General features: G+C 43.7%; 1 protein-coding gene across 5 annotated transcripts in view; it reads left to right on the forward strand.

Moving 5' to 3' along the window:
* The window catches only part of TRA2A (transformer 2 alpha homolog), an 82,914-nt gene extending 64,131 nt beyond the window's left edge, over positions 1-18,783 (forward strand). For all 5 annotated transcript variants that reach the window (XM_054559387.1, XM_024249826.2, XM_054559388.1 and 2 more), the window contains 6 exons: positions 5,349-5,514; positions 8,760-8,948; positions 14,274-14,389; positions 17,332-17,460; positions 17,778-17,845; positions 18,012-18,783. In XM_054559387.1, the coding sequence (XP_054415362.1) occupies positions 5,349-5,514; positions 8,760-8,948; positions 14,274-14,389; positions 17,332-17,460; positions 17,778-17,845; positions 18,012-18,022 (679 nt within the window). In that variant the 3' untranslated portion in view covers positions 18,023-18,783. The remainder of the gene's footprint in view (positions 1-5,348; positions 5,515-8,759; positions 8,949-14,273; positions 14,390-17,331; positions 17,461-17,777; positions 17,846-18,011) is intronic.
* Positions 18,784-20,393: the final 1,610 nt, after the last annotated feature.

Below are 20,393 nucleotides of genomic sequence, written 5' to 3' on the forward strand. Positions count from 1 at the left end.
CTGCACCACAGCCTGGGTGCCAGGGAGACCCTATCTCTGAAAAAATAAGAAATCAATACTAAAATCATCTCCCAGCCCAATTAATATATTGGATAGTTGCAACCAGTACAAATTATGTGTATATAGCCATCGATTTAAATGTGTTTGGCATTTGATAATTAGTGTCTGGTTTCTATGCCAACAATATTTGCACAACAAAAAGGCGGTTTTCTGCATTGGAGTCTCACATGTAATTTAGTGCAGAGAAAGTTGATGTGTGTATGCTATGCTGGTTGGTCAGAATGATTAAGAAGCATTTTTAGGATTTACATTCCAGCTACATTTTTGTCTGAAGATTCTGACTCTGTCCAGGGTAGAGCTCTGGTCAGATGTAATTGGGCAGAAAAGTCCTTAGCTGATTTGGAGTCCCACCACCATGGACAACAGAAACGCAATAGTGAACCAATGCAAAGTTCACTGTCAAATGCCCCAGGTGTACTGAGGTGGGATAAAAAGTTTTAAGACAGGCTGGGCGCAGTGGCTCACACCTGTAATACCAACACTTTGGGAAGCCGAGGTGGGTAGATAACTTGAGGTCAGGAGTTTTAGACCAGCCTGGGCAACACAGTGAAACCCTGCCTCTACTACAGATACAAAAATTAGCTGGGCGTGGTGGCGGACACCTGTAGTCCCAGCTACCTGGGAGGCTTAGGAGAATCGCTTGAACCCAGGAGGCGGAGGTTGCAGTGAACCGAGAGATGGCGCCAGTGCACTCCACCCTGGGTGACAGAGACAGACTCTTTCTTTAAAAGAGAAAAAAAAAAAAGTTTTAAAACAGCCTGACCAGTTAGCTTACCTCATTGTCATTTCTTGGGTGGAGGGATAGATTTTACGTCTTTGAATAGTCTACTTGCAAAGGGGCATGAGACAGAAAAATCAGTTAAAAGGCTGTCCTTTTTTGGGGTTAGCAACCATGCTGTTTTCTCTTACAGCAAGGGTCTAGCCGAGTGCTTGATTACTTACTACTCAGTTATTAAATTTATTATGTGCAGAATAGCACTGGCTAGAATTTGAGCATAGAAATAGAAAGGAGCATGTTTTTGCCTTAGGGCCTTTGCATTTGCCACCTTCAACCTAGAACATTTTTCTCCTGTCTCATTTCATTTGATTGTCACCTGAGAACATTAAGTTACTCACATATCCATTATTCCCTTACTCTTAATTTTTTTATGTTATTTGTCACTGTCTGATTAAAAAAAAATAGAGACTCTTGGCCAGGTGCGGTGGCTCACGCCTGTAATCCCAGCACTTTGGGAGGCCGAGGCGGGCGGATCACAAGGTCAGGAGATTGAGACCATCCTGGCTAACATAGTGAAACCCCGTCTCTACAAAAAATACAAAAAATTAGCCTGGCGTGGTGGCAGGTGCCTGTAGTCCCAGCTACTTGGGCGGCTGAGGCAGGAGAATGGCGTGAACCGGGGAGGCAGAGCTTGCAGTGAGCGGAGATCGCGCCACTGCACTCCAGCCTGGGCAACAGCGAGACTCCGTCAAAAAAAAAAAAGAAAGAAACAAAAAAAATAGAGACTCTTGAAGAGTTTTTTGTTTGTTTTTGTTTTTGTTTGAGATGGAGTCTCGCTCTGTTGCCCATCCTGCAGTGCAGTGGCACGATCTTGGCTCACTGCAACCTCCACCTCCCGGGTTCAAGCAGTTCTCCTGCCTCAGCCTCCCGAGTAGCTGGGATCACAGGCGCCTGGCTAATTTTTTGTGTTTGTAGTAGAGACGGGGTTTCACTCTGTTGGCCAGGCTGGTCTTATACTCCTGCCTCAAGTGATCCGCCCACCTCAGCCTCCCAAAGTGTTGGGATTGCAGGTGTGAGCCACTGCGCCCAGCTGGAAGAATTTTATTGTCCCACTTTCATTGCTGTTTAAAAGTAATAATTGATGTTTTAAATTAAGGGTTTTCTTACTTTTTTTTTTCTTCATTTTAAAAATTGGAACTGTAAATTGGTGTTAGCTAAAATGGGAAATATCAACTCTTCTAGCGTTATTGTTCACCTATTGTGTTTCATAAGGTCTTTCCTCATTAGTTTTATTCCTGTATTCCATATCCTCACTTTGTAAAATCATGCAAAAAAATTTTGCTTGATTAGTTAGTTAACAGAAAATGGGTGATCTGGTTCAAGTAGGGAATTACTGAGGACAGTTAGCAGTATCAACAATGGGTTATTATTGAGCTGAAAAAAATAGAGACTCTTGAAGAGGTTTTTTTGTTTGTTTGTTTGTTTTTGTTTGTTTGTTTTTTGAGATGGAGTCTTGCTCTGTTGCCCAGACTGGAGTGCAGTGGTGCGATCTTGGCTCACTGCAACCTCCACCTCCTGGGTTCATTGAGTACCGTATACAAGGTATTTTATATGACTGTCATTACTGCTGGTCTGTGTCAGTTTAGTTAAGGGTGGGTCATTAGTCTTTTTTTTGAAGACAGAGTCTCACTCTGTCGCCAGGCTGGAGTACAGTGGCCTGATCTCGGCTCACTGCAATGTCCGCCTCCCAGGTTCAAGTGATTCTTTTGCCTCAGCCTCCCAAGTAGCTGGGATTACAGGCACACGCCACCAACACCCAGCTAATTTTTTGTATTTTTAATAGAGATGGGGTTTTATCATGTTGCCCACGATGTTCTCGATCTCCTGACCTTGTGATCTGCCTGCCTCGGCCTCCCAAAGGGCTGGGATTACAGGCGTGAGCCACCGTGCCCGGCCTGTCGGATTAGTCTTACAGGCAAAGAAAGGACTGCAAGCAACTGGGAATTAGAGCAACTGGGAACTAGAAAAGCAGCAGTAGACAAGTGAAATGTTATAGAAAGCATCAATAAGTAAAGGCTTAGGCTGAGTGTGGTGGCTCATGCCTATAACCCCAGCACTTTGGGAGCACAAGGGGGGTGGATCACTTGAGGTCAGGAGTTCTAGACCATCCTGGCCAACATGTTGAGACCCCATCTCTACTAAAAATACAAAAAAATTGCCAGGTGTGGTGGCACAGGCCCATAGTTCCCAGGAACTCAGGAGGCTGAGGCAGGAGAATCGTTTGAACCCAGGAAGTGGAGGTTGCAGTGAGCCAAGATCAGGCCCCACTGCACACTCCAGTCTGGGTGACAGAGTGAGATTCTGTCTCAAGAAGGAAAACAAACAAACAAAAAAAACAAGAAATGAAGACTCAGAAATGTTACCAGTTTTGGGCCGGGCACGGTGGCTCATGCCTGTAATCCCAGCACTTTGGGAGGCCGAGGTGGGTGGATCACAAGGTCAGGAGTTCGAGACCAACCTGGCCAACATGGTGAAACCCCATCTCTACTAAAAACTCAAAAATTAGCCAGGCATGCTGGCAAGTGCCTGTAATCCCAGCTACTTGGGAGGCTGAGGCAGGAGAATCACTTGAACCTGGAAGGTGGAGGTTGCAGTGAGCTGAGAGATTGTGCCATTGCACTCCAGCCTGGGTGAAGAAGTGAGACTCTGTCTCAAAAAAATGTTATCAGTTTTGATGGGCATTTAGGTGGTTGTTGAATTAGTTTAGCAGATACTAGATTGCAGCAGGCTAAAGAAGGATTGGAAATGGAAATGATACTTAGCAGAGAGGGGAATGTAGAACTTTATGGGCCAGGCACACTGGCTTAATAGGGGAGGTTGAGGTGGGCAAATTGCTTGAACAGGACTTCAAGACCAGCCTGGGCAACATGGCGAAACCCCATCACTACAGAAAATATAAAAATTAGCCAGGCATGGTGGTGCATGCCTGTAATCCTAGCTATCTGGGAAGCTGAGGTGGAAGAATTTCTTGAGCCTGGGAGAGAGAGGTTGCAGTGAGCTGAGATCGTGCCACTGCACTCCAGCCTGGGTGACAAAGAACTATATGGAGAAAGTAGCAGAAAATCAAAAAGGATTTTGTTTGTTTGTTCTTTGGGACAGAGTTTCGCTCTTGTTCCCAGGCTTGAGTGCAGTGGCACGATCTCGGCTCACTGCAACCTCCACCTCGCAGGTTCAAGCAATTCTCCTGCCTCAGCCTCCCAAGTAGCTGGGACGACAGGCGTGTGCCACCATGCCCAGCTAATTTTTGTATTTTGTATTTTTGTAATTTTAGTAGAGACAGGGTTTCACCATGTTGGCGAGGATGGTCTCGATCTCTTGACCTCGTGATCTGCCTGCCTTGGCCTCCCAAAGTGCTGGGATTACAGACGTGAGCCACTGTGCCTAGCCTGTTTTTTTTGTTTTGTTTTGGTTTTGTTTCTGTTTTTTTTTTTTTTTTTTTTTTTTTTAAATAGAAGTGTGGAGTCTTGCTATATTGCCTGGGCTAGACTTGTCCTCCTGGGCCCAAGTGATTTTTCTTTCTTTCTTTCTTTTTTTTTTTTTTTTTTTTTTTTTTGAGACGGAGTCTCGCTCTGTCGCCCAGGCTGGAGTGCAGTGGCACAATCTCAGCCCACTGCAAGCTCCACCTCCTGGGTTCACGCCATTTCCTGCCTCAGCCTCCCGAGTAGCTGGGACTACAGGCGCCTACCACCATGCCCAGCTAATTTTTTGTATTTTTAGTAGAGGGGTTTCACCATGTTAGCCAGGATGGTCTCGATCTCCTGACCTTGTGATCCGCCTGCCTCAGCCTCCCAAGTTGCTGGGATTACGGGCATGAGCCACCGTGCCCGGCCCCAAGTGATTTTTCTTGCTTCATCTTTCCATGTAGCTGGGAACATAAGCACACATCACTGCACTTAGCTAAGAATCAAAGGATTTTATTCATTTATTTATTTAAGACAGAGTCTTGTTCTGTCACCGTGCTGGAGTGCGGTGGCACAATCTCGGCTTGCAACCTCCGCCTCCTGGGTTCAAGCGATTCTCCTGCCTCAGCCTCCCAAGTAGCTGGAATTACAGGTGCCTGCCACCACACCTGGCTAATTTTTGTATTTTTAGTAGAGACGAGGTTTCAACATGTTGGCCAGGATAGTCTTGATCTCCTGACCTCGTCATCTACTCGCCTCAGCCCCCCAAAGTGCTGGGATTACAGGCGTGAGCCACTGCACCTGGCCAGGATTTTATTTTATAGCAATAGTTGGGTTTTTGTTCTTTGTTGTTTTTTTTTTTTAAAAGAAGTTGGGGCCATAACATTTTTGTAAGGTTAGGTGAAAAGGGTGAATGTGTAGAGGGGCTTGACTGAGAACAGAGTGGAAGATGTAGTGACTTAAGTGAACCAAAGGAAGAATACCCTTTCCTCAGAAGCAAGGAGGAAGGACCTGAGAATAGTTAGGGATATATGTGTACCTCCTTGAAAGAGGGAAGGACTTTAGTCATTTTGTTTCAGTATTTTTACCTAAATGTATTTTTCTCAAAGGTCGAGGTCAAGGAGACATTCTCATAGACGTTACACTCGATCCAGATCCCACTCTCACTCTCATAGGAGACGATCTCGAAGTAGATCATATACACCAGAATACCGGCGGCGAAGGAGCCGAAGCCATTCTCCAATGTCTAACCGGAGAAGACATACTGGCAGCAGGGTACGTGGTTTATAAAAGTTAATGAAGACTTATTTTCTCTTTCCTGTGTGTAGTCATGGCATATCTTGCTTTTAGGGGAGCTTGGCCATTGTTTAGAAGTGATACTCTGGAAACATCCTTAATAAGCTGCTTTAGCTTTCAAAGTAAAGGAAATGCCACCGTCTTTCATAAGCTTACCATGTTTTATGACAAAGAGTGCAAAGGAAGTATATTTTCTTTTTTTTAGACAAAGTCTTACTCTGTCTCCCAGGCTGGAGTGCAGGGGTGCAATTTCGACTCACTGCAGCCTTAGCCTCCTGAATAGCTGGGGTTGCAGGTGTGCGCCACCACACTCAGCTAATTTTTGTGTTTTTAGAAATGGGGTTTCACCATGTTGGCCCGTCTGGTCTCAAACTCCTGACCTCAGGTGATCCACCTGCCTTGACCTCCCAAAGTGCTGGGGTTACAGGCGTGAGCTACCGTGCCTGGCCGGGAGTATATTTTTCTTTTCATGATGTTTGAGTAAAAGGAGATGAAGCCTGGGCGTGGTGGATCACCTAAGGTCAGGAGTTCGAGACCAGCCTGGACAACATGGTGAAACCCCATCTCTGCTAAAAATACAAAAATTAGCCAGGCGTGGTGGCTTACGCCTGTAATCCCAACTACTTGAGAGGCTGAGGCTGGAGAATCCCTTGAACCCGGGAGGCGGAGGTTGCAGTGAGCCGAGATTGTGCCACTGCATTCCAGACTGGCCTGGGAGACAGAGTGAGACTCTGTCTCAAAAAAAAAAAAAAAAAAAAAAAAGGAGATGAAATTTGGGAAGAAATATGTTCCGGCCGGGCGTGGTGGCTCACGCCTGTAATCCCAGCACTTTGGGAGGCCGAGGTGGGCTGGTGACGAGGTCAGGAGATCGAGACCATGGTGAAACCACGTCTCTACTAAAAATACAAGAAGTTAGCCGGGCACGGTGGCGGATGCCTGTAGTCCCAGCTACTCGGGAGGCTGAGGCAGGAGAATGGCGTGAACCCAGGAGGCAGAGCTTGTAGTGGGCTGAGATCGCGCCACTGCACTCCAGCCTGGGCGACAGCGAGACTCTGTCTCAAAAAAAAAAAAAAAAACAAATATGTTCCAAGAATTCAAGTGAAAAGCATAAACTGAGTTGGGAATACTGGGATATGTTCAAAGTTTTATGATGGGGTAAGGGGGTCAAAGAAATATTAAAAACTTTGTAGTAATCATAGCTAACACTTTTATTCAGTACACTTAAAGCTCTTAACATTTCTGTGAGGCAAGTTATGTTATAGATAAAAAAAATTGAGTCTTGGATATATGACATTGAAGGAGTTTTAGTTTTGGTTTTGGTTTAGTTTTTGCTAATTGGCAGTCTGGGTTTCAACCAGGCAGCCGGGCTCTAAAGTTCTTAGAGCATGTTTGCATGCTGTACTATGTTTCTCCCACAGGATACTAACTTAAACTGTGGTGAAGCATGTTGTTATTTAATGTTTTGAAATCTGTAAATTAATTTCTAAAATCTGGATTGTTGGGAACACTGAAAGAATATCCTTGCTAAAGAATGAAAATGGGCCAGGCATTTTGGCTCACGCCTGTAATCCCAACTACTTGGGAGGCTGAGATGGGAGGATTCCCTGAGCCCAAGGAGGCCAAGGCTGCAGCGAGCCATGATCAGGCCACTAAACTCCAGCTTGGGCAAGAGAGGGAGACCCTGTCTCAGGAAAAAAAAAAAAAAAAAAAAGAAAGAAAATGGAGGAGAGGGGGTCTAGATCAACAACTACAGATGAAGTCAGATTAAGTACAAATCTGTAAGGGATGTAAAGCATTTGAATAAACTAGAAAGATGGTATTAAACTGAGGATACTTTTTTTTTTGAGACGGAGTTTCGCTCTTATAAAAAGGTTCTTCAAAGAGATTTTCCTCCCCATCTAATTAGAAATAGATAATAATTTCTCTTAGAAGCAAAATTTATTCAAAGAGCTGTGCTAACATTCTTAAATATCTGCTAGGCCGGGTGGGGTGGATCACCTGAGGTTGGGAGTTTGAGACCAGGCTGACCAACATGGAGAAACCCCATCTCTACTTAAAAATACAAAATTAGCTGGGGGTGGTGGTGCATGCCTGTAATCCCGTCTACTTGGGAGGCTGAGGCAGGAGAATGGCTTGACCTCAGGAGGTGGAGGTTGCGGTGAGCCAAGATCGCACCATTGCCCTCCAGCCTGGGTAACAACAGTGAAACTCCGTCTCAAAAAAAAAAAAAAAAAAAAAAATCTACTAGCCGTAATAAAAAAATCAATGTACTTTATGTTCTTAGCTCCCACAGTTTAGCCTAAGTATTTGCCCTAACATGCTTATACTGGTCCAAACAAGCATTAGGTCATAGCCTGTTCCTCTTCCTTATTTAAAGGTGTTTTTACCTTTCTCAACATTCCACAAGTTACTTCCTCCTTCCTTTGTTCTCCTCTGCCTTTGCCTCTTTTAAAAAGTTCTAAGTTACTAGCCAATCAAGACAAATACAGAATGTGAAGTCCCATTCCAGCCAATAAAAAACAGACACAACAGTAAGATAGACACGTCAGATTATAAATGACCCTGTCTCCTTTGTTCAGTGTACTCTTGTGACAAAACTGCTGACAAGTGTACCCTTTCTACAGAAAATAAAAATGGCCTTACTAAAAAAATGTATGTTCAAGTGCTATTTCTTTACACCACCGAGAAACAAACATTTCTAACACTCTTGTCGCCTAGGCTGGAATGTGATGGCGCGGTCTTGGCTCACTGCAACCTTCACCTCCCAGATTCAAGCGATTCTCCTGCCTCAGCCTCTGGAGTAGATGGGATTACAGGCGGCTGCCACCATGCCCTGCTAATTTTTGTATTTTTAATAGAGATGGGGTTTCACCATGTTGGCCAGGCTGGTCTCGAACTCCTAACCTCAGGTGATCCACCCACCTCAGCCTCCCAAAGTGCTGGGATTACAAGATTTTTAGGATACATTATGAACATTGCTGGGCTGGAGAGTAAGAACATTTTAATTCAGGCTATAGACAGAAAGCATATCCCAAAGAAGGCCTTGGGTGTACTGTGAATTGTAAAATATGGCTCATCTGCTCTAGTTCTCTTAAAATCTTATCTCCAAATTACTAGAAACAATATATTTATTGTGTATTAGATGAGGTGTTCTGAACAAAGTATTTCTGTTTCTTTAATTTTGATTTTAATTTGGAGTTTTAAATAATATTTTTATTCAATAGGCAAATCCAGATCCCAACACTTGCCTTGGAGTGTTTGGCCTCAGTTTGTACACAACAGAGAGAGATCTTCGTGAAGTATTTTCTCGATATGGACCATTGAGTGGTGTCAATGTGGTTTATGATCAGCGAACTGGGCGATCTCGAGGATTTGCTTTTGTGTATTTTGAGAGAATAGATGACTCAAAGGAGGTAAATTTGTCTTTTATATGCCTGATTATAGTACTGAATTAGTGTGAAAAGTTGATTAACAGACTTATTTCTGTAAAAATTGCATCGTTTTTTCTTCCTTTTTTTTAAAGATAGGATCTTGCGGCCAGGTGCGGTGGCTCATGTCTGTGATCCCAGCACTTTGGGAGACTGAGGCAGGTGGATCACAAGGTCCGGAGATCGAGACCATCCTGGCTAACACGGTGAAACCCCGTCTCTACTAAAAATACGAACAATTAGCCAGGCGTGGTGGCAGTCGCTTGTAGTCCCAGCTACTCGGGAGGCTGAGGTAGGAGAATGGCGCGAACCCGGGAGGCGGAGCTTACAGTGAGCTGAGATTGCGCCACTGCACTCCAGCCTGGGTGACAGAGTAAGACTCTGTCTCAAAAAAACAAAAAGGATCTTGCGGATTTTGCTGTGTTGCCCAGGCTGGAGTGCAGCCTCGACCTCCTGGGCTCAAGCAGTCCTCCTACCTCAGCCTCCTGAGTAGCAGAGACTACAAGTGTGGGCCACCATGCCCAGCTAATTTTTTGTTGTAGAGATGAGGTCTCACTATGTTGCCCAGGCTGATCTCGAACTCCTGGCCTCAAGTGATCCTCCCAGAATGCTGGGTTTACAGGCATGAGCCATCATACATGGCCTGTTGTGTCCTTTCTAATTTTGACCTGATTCAAACTCTGCCTCTCAGTGTTAACAATTGGAGTGACCACAGTTTCACTTTTTTTGGTTATGCTGTCTGCTATAGGCATATCCTAATTGAAATCTGGCTGTGTAAAGTGAGCTATATATGTTTAAATTAATGGAAAAAGTATATGTGTAAGTGTTCTCTTTTGAATAAGCCATAATGATGCTCCAAACAGATGATTACATTAACTTTTAAAAAACAGTTCTGTGATGTTTAGGTGTGATATGTTTAATTTTGTGTCTATAACAAGGAAGGAACTTGTTTTTCTATTCTCTAAATGTTCATTTATCAGTCTGTTCAATAATTGAAAAATAGTACATGGGAAGAATTGATAATTTTTTAGTGCTATTCTTAACTTGCCTAACACAATGAACTAATCAATGTCAGTGATTTGAAATAGTGCTATTCTAACATGTTAGGTATTATAAAGGAAGTGGTAGACTTGCTTTAAGTTTTTGCAGGGAGTCTTACTGTGTTGCTTAGGCTGGTCTCGGAACAACTCCTGGCCTCAACTGTTCCTCCTGCCTTGGCCTCGCAAGGTGCTAGAATTACTGATATGAGCCACTATACCTGGCCTAGGCTTGCTTACTCTTTACTAAAAGTTGATAGTAATTGATTTAGAAAATTACATTTTAAAGAATTTGAAGCTCAATACCTTTAGTTTTATTAGACCTTCTATCTTTTAAATTAAAATATATATATTTGTATATATCTGGAAGTTTTATTAGACCTTAATAATCAGGCTATTTTTCTTTTTTTTTTTTTTTTTTTTTTTTTGAGACAGGGTCTTGCTCTGTTGCCCAGGCTGGAGTGCAGTGGCGTGATCTCGGCTCACTGCAAGCTCCACCTCCCGGGTTCATGCCATTCTCCTGCCTCAGCCTCCCGAGTAGCTGGGACTACAGGCACCCGCCACCACGTCCAGCTAATTTTTTGTATTTTTAGTAGAGGCGGGATTTCACTGTGTTAGCCAGGATGATCTCAATCTCCTGACCTCGTGATCCACCCGCCTCAGCCTCCCATGGTGTTGGGATTTCAGGCGTGAGCCACCGCGCCTGGCCAAGTCAGGCTATCTTTCAAAAACAGTAAGTTCTTGGCATCTGGTGGGTAGAAGCCGGGAACACTGCTAAATAACCATACAGTACACAAGCTGGCACCCCATAACATAGAATCAGGCTCAAAATGTCAATAGTGCTAAGGTTGAGAAACCCTGGATAACTCTAACAAACTAGTACTTTAGTTTTTAAGTCATTTATGTCACAGGCAGTTTAATGCCTTAATTTGTCAGTATTTCGACTTTTTTTTTTTTTTACTGTTACATATTTGTAATTTATAGATTCCTTTTCTCAAGAGATACAGGTTATCAATTTAGAAATACTAGGATATCTGAGCTGAAGTAAAAGTTGCAAAATGCAAGCCAGAACAGTGTAATTTTTGTATTATTATTTTTTAACGTGAAACATGTTTATCTCTTGATTCCACCTCTCCCCTTCCACTTCTGGATAAAACTAAAATGGCAGGCCGGGCACAGTGGCTCGCACCTTGTAATCCCCGCACTTCGGGAGGCTGAGGCGGGCGGATCACCTGAGGTCAGGAGTTCAAGACCAGCCTGGCCAACATGGTGAAACCCCATCTCTGCTAAAATACAAAAATTAGCCGGGCATTGTGGCAAGCGCCTGTAATCCCAAGCTACTCGGGAGGCTGAGGCAGGAGAATTGCTTGAACCTGGGAGGCGGAGGTTGCAGTGAGCTAAGTTTGTGCCACTTCACTCCAGCCTGGGCAACAGAGTGAGACTCCACTTCATCTCAAAAAGAAAAAAAAAAAGCTTAACTGGCAACTTTAAAGACAGAAGCAGTTACTTAGTGGCAGGGTTAGAAGTTCCTTTTAGTTCACTAGGTGACAATATGTTACTTAAGGAGCGGGGTGACTAGGCTTGTCAGCTAAATCGCAGTTTCTCTTTTCAGTTGCCCAGGCTGAATTCTCAGCTAACACAGGCATGTTGTATGGTTTCTTCTGTATGGCTGAGACTGTCTCCAGTTTTTAGGGACAGGCAATCTGAAGTGATTTGATTTTTTTGTTTTTTTGTTGTTGTTGTTGTTTGTTTGTTTGTTTGTTTTTGGAGATGAGGTCTTGCTGTTTGCCCTGTCACCTAGGCTAGAGTGTGGTGGCACGATCTCAGCTCACTGCAACTTCTGCCTCCCAGGCTCAAGTGATCCTCCTACCTTAGCCTCCCAAGTAACTGGGACAACAGGTGCGCACCACCATGCCCGGCTAATTTTTGTATTTTTTGGTAGAGATGGGGTTTTGCCCCATTGCCCAGGCTAGCCTCAAACTCTGGACCTCAAGTGATCTGCCCTCCTTGGCTTCCCCAAAGTGCCAAGATTACAGGCATGAGCCACTTCACTTGGCTAAAGTGATTTTTTTTTTTTTTGAGACGGAGTCTTGCTCTTTTGCCAGGCTGGAGGGCAGTGGCACAATCTCAGCTCACGGCAACCACCGCCTCCCGGGTTCAAGCAGTTCTCCTGCCTCAGCCTCCTGAGTAGCTGGGACTACAGGTGCATGCCACCACACCCAGCTAATTTTTGTATTTTTAGTAGAGATGGGGTTTCACCATGTTGGCCAGGATGGTCTTGATCTCTTGACACCTCATGATCCGCCCATCTTGGCCTCCCAAAGTGCTGGGAGTACAGGTGTGAGCCATCACGCCCAGCCTAAAGTGATTTTTAAAGTCTTTTTAAAATTTGTATTCCTTTTTGACTAGCTTCTCCCTGATTTTGAAAATTTCACTGAAGTGTCAAAGTTATTAGTGTGCATATGGTGAAGATAATAATATAAGCTCCTCACCCTGTTTTAGTAAGAAGTACTTAGAGATTTTGTGTGTTTTTTTGGGGGATGCTTAGGATGGGGTGGGGGGAGATCAACTTAGAGAATTTTGATTTTTGGAACTTCAAATGGAAGATGTGTTAAATTTGTTGCAGCTTTGCTTTTGCAGACATTTATGTGATGTAAAGTTCTTTTTAAAAATTGGACCGGGTGTGGTGGCTCATGCCTCTAATCCCAGCACTTTGGCAAGAGGATTTACTTGAGCCCAGGAGTTTGAGACCAGCCTGGGGAAACATAGGGAGACTTGGTCTCTACAAATATGTATATGTGTGTGAGAGAATAGGAAAAAAAATTGTCCCAAAAACAAATAATACTCTCGGAGTTCTTTTCAAAGAGACCAGAAAGACATCTCTTATCTTCAAGAAGTAGGCTGTGCAAGGTGGCTCATGCTATTTGGGAGGCTGAGGTGGGAAGGCCACTTGAGGCCACGAGTTAAGAGACCAGCCTGGGCAACATATTGAGATGTTGTCTCTACAAAAATAAATGCATGCAGGCTAGGTGCGGTGGCTTACGCCTGTAATCCCAGCACTTTGGGAGGCCAAGGCGGGCGGATCACGAGGTCAAGAGATCGAGACCATCCTGGCCAACATGGTGAAACCCCAGCTCTACTAAAAATACAAAAAATTAGCTGGGCATGGTGGCGCATGCCTGTAGTCCCAGCTACTTGGGAGGCTGAGGCAGGAGAGTAGCTTGAACCCGGGAGGCAGAGGCTGGAGTGAACTGAGGACACGCCATTGCACTTCAGCCTGTGCAACAAGAGCAAATCTTGGTCTCATAAATAAATAATAAAATGCAGTCCATTGAATGGAATACTCTGTAGACCCCTTCTCTACCAATAATTTTTGTTTTAATTAGCCGAGCATGGTGGCACAAACCTGTGGTCCTAGCTACTTAGGAGACTAAGGCTGGAGGATTGCATAAGCCGAGAAGTTTGAAGCCACAGTGAACTATGATCTTGTCACTGCCAGCCTGGGCAATGGAGTGAGACCCCCTTTTTTTTTTTAATGACCTTTAGTTTATGGGGCACTCTTATGGAGAAATATTTGTGGATACATAAAAACTGTGTAGTTTTTATTAGTTTATTATACTTTTATTAGTTCAGGCTCAGTAAAAGGCTGAAATGCATTACCATAAATTTGTTCTTGTCTGTTTATATCATTTCTTCTTGGCTGCTCACTGAGTCTTAATCAGTATACTAGACTGCAAACTAAAGAATAAGATTGGGAGCAGGTTATAAAAAGAACATGTATAAAGCTTAGCAAACCCTTTTTAATGCTCTGAAGTCAGTCTTTGTAAGTGAAATCGCTGGAGACTAAAAGTATGAAATGGCAGTCTACCTGGGCAACCTACAAAAAATTTAGCTTGAAAAGACATCAGTCTCCGCTCCCCTGTTGATCTCATGGAGTGGGGAATGGGAATTGAACCAGAACTGGAAAATTATTTAGGAAAGTTTGTTAACTACTCTTTGTTGATCTCATGGAGTGGGGAATGGGAATTGAACCAGAACTGGAAAATTATTTGGGAAAGTTTATTAACTACTCTTTCTGCTGAGTAAATTAAAATGTGTTCTGGACATTGTTGAGGTCTAGAATTGTCTGTAAAATGCCCTGTACAAGCTACATTGCTGTCATTTTCACAATCAGGAGTGTATTTGGATTACATATACTTTGTGCTTAATTTTAAGTAATGATTACTTCAAGACTGGTGAATTATACGTGACTTTTTGTGCCTGTTCTTTCTAGGCTATGGAAAGGGCAAATGGAATGGAGCTGGATGGTAGAAGAATTCGGGTGGATTATTCTATCACCAAGAGAGCGCACACACCAACACCAGGCATCTACATGGGCAGACCAACTCAGTAAGAGTTCAAGTTTTCTAAGCTAAACTATGAAATCCACCAGAAATATGTGCAAAATTTTGATTACTCAGAAACTTTTTTCCTATAATTAGAATTGATTTTGGCAAGGGGGTTGGGCTTGAGACATGGTCTCTCACTCTGTGGCCCAGGCTGGGCTGCTGTGGCGCCATCTCAGCTCACTGCAACCTCTGCTTCCTGGGTCAAGCAGTCCTCCCACCTCAGCCTCCCAATTAGCTGGGACTACAGGCACCTGCCACCATGCCCAGCTAATTTTTGTGTTTTTTATAGAGATGGTATTTTGCCATGTGGGATTTCGCCTTGTTGCCCAGGCTGGTCTTGGAATTCTGGACTGATCTGCCCACCTCGGCCTCCCAAAGTGTAGGATTGTAGGTGTGAGCCACCGTGGCAGGATAGAGTTGAAAGTTAAATACCTTCTTTTTGTTTGTTTGTTTTGTGTTTTAGAGATAAGATTTCACTATGTTATACAGGCCGGTCTTGAACTCGTGGGCTCAAGCAATCCAGCTGCCTCAGCGAGTCTTTTTTTAGTAGAGATGGGGTTTCACCGTGTTAGCCAGGATGGTCTCGATCTCCTGACCTCGTGATCCACCCGCCTTGGCCTCCCAAAGTGCTGGGATTACAGGCATGAGCCACCGCGCCCGGCCAGCCAGTCTTTTTATTTTTACACACATATGTTTGAGGAACAGGATAAATTAAAACTATCAAAAGTACATCCTGGCTTTTTTTTCCCCTCAACCTGGCTCAGCTCTTTGTACTGTACAAGCAGAAAAATTATTGAATACTAGAAAAATATCATTTGCTGTTTAAATATTGATTCTCTTTTCTTTTTTTTTTTTTTTTTTTTTTTTTTTGTGGGATGGAATCTTGCTCTGTCGCCCAGGCTGGAGTCCAGTGGCGCGATCTCGGCTCACTGCAAGCTCCATCTCCCAGGTTCACGCCATTCTTCTGCCTCAGCCTCCCAAGTAGCTGGGACTACAGGTGCCCGCCACCGCGCCTGGCTAATTTTTTGTATTTTTAGTAGAGATGCGGTTTCACCGTGTTAGCCAGGATGGTGTCTCTATCTCCTGACCTCGTGATCTGCCCGCCTCAGCCTCCCAAAGTGCTGGAATTACAGGCGTGAGCCAACCTGCCCGGCCCTCTTTCTGTTCTTATGTGACCTGGGGAAGTCTCTGTGTATAAGACAGATTTTATTGATTTTAGCATTTGTTAAAAATATTAAAAGATGCCACAGTAGGCCGGGCACAGTGGCTCAACACCTATAATCCCAGCACTGGGAAGTCAAGGTGGGTGGATCACTTGAGCCCAGGAGTTTGTGACCAGCCTGGACAACATGGTGAAATCCCATCTCTCCTAAAAACATACAAAAATTAGCTGGGTGTGGTAGCAGGCACCTGTAGTCCTAGCTACTCAGGAGGCTGAGGTGGGAGGATTGCTTCAGCCTGAGAAGCAGAGTTTGCAATGAGCTGAGGTTGCGCCTCATAAGCTAAAGAATAAGATTGGGTGTAGGTTATAAAAAGAACCTTTGTAGCACCTTGTGTGAGCAGCCTTGGCTCGCTGCAGCTTCTTCCTGGGCCAAAGCAATCCTCCTACCTCAGCCTCCGAAGTAGCTGGGACTACATGTGCATGCCACCATGCTAATTTTTTTGTTTTAAAGAGAGAAGGGCTCTCTTAGAGAGAGAGGTCTTATTACATTGCCTGGGTGGGTCTTGAACACTTGGGCTCAAGGGATTCACCCACCTTGACTTCCCAAAGTGCTGAGATTACAGGCATGAGCCATTGTACCCCAGCCTGATGCGTAGTGGCTCACACCTGTAATCCCAGTACTTTGGGAGGCTGAGGCAGGTGGATCACTTGAGGCTGGGAGTTCAAGACCATCCTGGGCAACATGGCAAAACCCTGCTTCTACTAAAAAAAAATAAAAAATTAGCCAGGTGTGGTGGCATATGCCTGTAATCCCAGCTACTCGGGAGCTGAGTCACAGGAATCACTTGAACTTGGGAGGCAGAGGTTGCAGTGAGCCTGGGCGACAGAGTGAGACTCTTTCTCAAAAAAGAAAAAAAAACATAAGTAGGGGTTTTGATAATGTTTTTAAATATACAACCCTCCTGGCTGGCTCGCGATGTTCATTGGCTGGGCGCAGTGGCTTACACCTGTAATCCCAGCAGTTTGGGAGGCCAAGGCAGGTGGATCACGAGATCAGGAGATCGGGACCACGGTGAAACCCCGTCTCTACTAAAAGTACAAAAAATTGGCTGGGCGTGGTGGCGGGCGCCTATAGTCCCAGCTACTCAGGAGGCTGAGGCAGGAGAATGGCGTGAACCCCGGAGGCAGGGCTTGCAGTGAGCCGAGATCGCACCACTGCACTCCAGCCTGGGCGACAGAGCAAGACTCCATCTCAAAACATAAAAATAAAATATACAACCAAAGGCAGTATTCACGGAGGTATTTCTTGGGAATAAAAGAAGGAATATAGTCATTCCTCGGTATTCTCTTTGGTGTCCAGAGTTAGTTACTTTAAAATTCTTGTTTATTGCCTTTTAGTCACAGGGATACACCTTTATTCATTTATTTATTTATTTACCAGTCTCTTTTAGCAGTAGGAATGCATCTTAGCATTTTTATACTGCTGCTTAACACAGTGCTTCATTGTTTCAATTTGTTGAAAAGATTTTGATTTGGGCAGTGCATTAGTAGAAAAGCAGTTAATAGTTTTGAGAGTTTTGTGAAGCCCTTCTTGGTTATGTATGTAGTGAATAAGGCAAACCAGAATACCATGGGAGTCAGTAAAATGAGATACGGAGGCAATTTCTCATGAAAGGGATGTTCTTTCTCACTTTTCTCTTTTTTAAGCCATTCAATTTGTATTAAAGTGTCCTGGAAAATAGTCATTCACACTAATGCAGAATTTTTACATTTTTCTGCAGTAGTGGTGGTGGTGGTGGAGGCGGCGGCGGCGGTGGAGGTGGAGGTGGTGGCAGACGTCGAGATTCTTACTATGATAGAGGATATGATCGTGGGTATGACAGATATGAAGACTATGATTACCGGTACAGGTAATGTTTTAACTTGAGCTTTCTGTTCTAAATTAGATGATAGTAGTGTTACTTGGCACTTTTATGTTGGATACATATGAATAAAAACTTGATTTTTAAAATAGATCATATATGATGCTTTGGGAACAGAAGTTAGCAGTCTGTATATGCCAGTATTTTGTTGTGCTGTATACTTTTCTGGTCTCATTGGCACAAAGAGAACTTAAGTAGTTATCACCTTAGGTACATTATTATTTTGAATGATGAGAAATTTTTATTTTCATCTGCCTCAGTGGAGTGATTATATAGTATGCTAAGTAATCTTTCATTTCTTACAGAAGACGATCACCTTCTCCTTATTATAGTCGATATAGATCACGATCAAGATCTCGTTCCTACAGCCCAAGTATGTGAACTTTGCTTTTGTAGCCTTAAAAACCTCATTTCTAATTAATGGCTTACTTTAGAATATTAGAGTATAAGGTGGAAGGTGGCAGTTAATAGTTGGAAAAATATGAGGTAAATTAAACTATAATTGTTAACTTTTTTTTTTTTTGCTTTTTCTCTTTTAGGACGCTATTGATAACGGAATGGTTGCAATTAAGGACTTTTTTTTCCTCTTTTTTTTTTTTTTTTTTAATTCTGAGATTTCCCCAAGCTTTGGATTGTTCCTACTCCTTAAGAAAAAAACTCGTTTATTTAGCATCTACACTTTTGTCAATTGTGTTGCTGTTTTCCACCCCTTTTATATACTCTTGAAGATGTAATTGTTGTCATTTTGAGCAGTTAAACATCTTGAGTATAAAAACGCCAATGTTATGCTTTGTAAATTTTTTTTTTTTTGCTTTTACCTAGATAAACTTCTAGCTAATCAAATAAGGAAAGAAACTGTCTTTTTAAAGCTGCTTTTGTGTTAGATACTATATTAGAGATCTGCATTTATCATGAGCTCCTTTTTTTTTTTTAACTTTATTTTCGGGAAAGTAACACATGAAGTAGTTCAGTCATGTCAGGTTTGTCTGGGGTGGAATGAAACAGTCAGGTAGTTGAAAGTTTTTTTTTAGAGATGAAAAGCTTGTGAACTCCTGTAAAACATGCTGTATTTGAAATACATCTGTTAAAACTTAAAAACTAAAGTGTGATTTTTTTGTTGTTGTTAAATTTATTGAAGTTTATTCCCTTAATCAGTGAAGGACAACCCTTATTTATTACCTAGAACAGTTGTATAATTTGCTGTTAGAAATTTTGGTATTGGGACAGTGGATAAGCAGGTTATCATATAGCATAGAATTCTTAGATACATGTGGGGAAAAGTAGTCTCAAATAAAAGCTAATTTCTTTGAAGATGGTATTGTCTCTTTATTGTGGTACAACGGACAAATATGATTGATTGAGGAACTGGTCCTTCCTTTTCCTTCACATCCCCCCAGTGCGTATTTATACGAAAGTTTACCCATCCTGAGTTTTAATTTCCCAATATTTCTCATTTTTAAAAATATTTTTTCTTACAATAGAATGTTATTCCTTGTCTTTTCTTTGGTTCTTTTAAAACCCTTGTTTTTCTTCTCTTTTGGGGGAGACCAAATTGTAAATATTGAGAATATTCAGTACCAGCACCATGCTGAAGGAAAGATAGGTAGCTAATACTTTTTTTTTTTTTTTTGAAACTGAGTCTTGCTCTGTCACCCAGGCTGGAGTGCAGTGGCGCGATCTTGGCTCACTGCAAGCTCCGCCTCCCTGATTCACGCCATTCTTCTGCCTCAGCCTCCCGAATAGCTGGGACTACAGGCGCCCACCACCACGCCCGGCTAATTTTTTGTATATTTAGTAGAGACGGGGTTTCACGGTGTTAGCCAGGATGGTCTCGATCTCCTGACCTCGTGATCCACCTGCCTCGGCCTCCCAAAGCGCTGGGATTACAGATGTGAGCCACCGCACCCGGCCTACCTTTTTTATTTTTTTTTGAGACAGAGTCTCGCTCTGTCGCCCAGGCTGGAGTGCAGTGGCGTGATCTCAGCTCACTGCAAGCTCCACCTCTCTGGTTGACGCCATTCTCCTGCCTCAGCCTCCCGAGTAGCTGGGACTACAGGCACCCACCACCACGCCCGGCTAATTTTTTGTATTTTTAGTAGAGGGGTTTCACCATGTTAGCCAGGATGGTCTCGATCTTCGGACCTCGTGATCCACCCGCCTCGGCCTCCCAAATTGCTGGGATTACAGGCGTGAGCCACCACGCCCGGCCTATAGGTAGCTAATATCTTAAGAAGTCTGAATATATTCTAGTAGGAAGCACGCTTAAATGACTGTAATGTAAAAGAAGAGGGTGTTTTAAGTGACCTTTAAAAAAAGGTGTTAGGCAGCCGGGCGCAGTGGCTCACACCTGTAATCCCAGCCCTTCGGGAGGCCGAGGAGGGCGGATCATGAGGTCAGGAGATTGAGACCATCCTGGCTAACACGGTGAAACCTCATCTCTACTAAAAATACAAAAAAATTAGCCGGGCATGGTGGTGGGCGCCTGTAGTCCCAGCTACTCAGGAGGCTGAGGCAGGAGAATGGTGTGAACCCGGGAGATGGAGCTTGCAGTGAGCCAAGATCACCCCACTGCATTCCAGCCTGGGCGACAGAGCGAGACTCTACAAAAAAATGATGTTAGGGGCCAGGCTTGGTGGCTCATGCCTGTAATCCCAGCACTTTGGGAGGCCGAGGCGGGCGGATCACCTGAGGTCAGACTGGCCAACATGGTGAAACCCTGTCTCTACTAAAAATACAAAAAGTAGCCGGGTGTGGTGGCACACATCTGTAATCACAACTACTCAGGAGGCAGAGGCAGGAGAATCGCTTGAACCTGGGAGGTGGAGTTTGCAGTGAGCCAAGATCACACCACTGCACTCCAGCCTGGGTAACAGAGTGAGACTCCATCTCCAAAAAAAAAAAAAAAAGGCGGGGGGTGGTAA

The sequence above is a fragment of the Pongo abelii genome, chromosome 6 (assembly GCF_028885655.2).
Source record: "Pongo abelii isolate AG06213 chromosome 6, NHGRI_mPonAbe1-v2.0_pri, whole genome shotgun sequence".
In the NCBI taxonomy this organism is placed as follows: Eukaryota; Metazoa; Chordata; class Mammalia; order Primates; family Hominidae; genus Pongo; species Pongo abelii.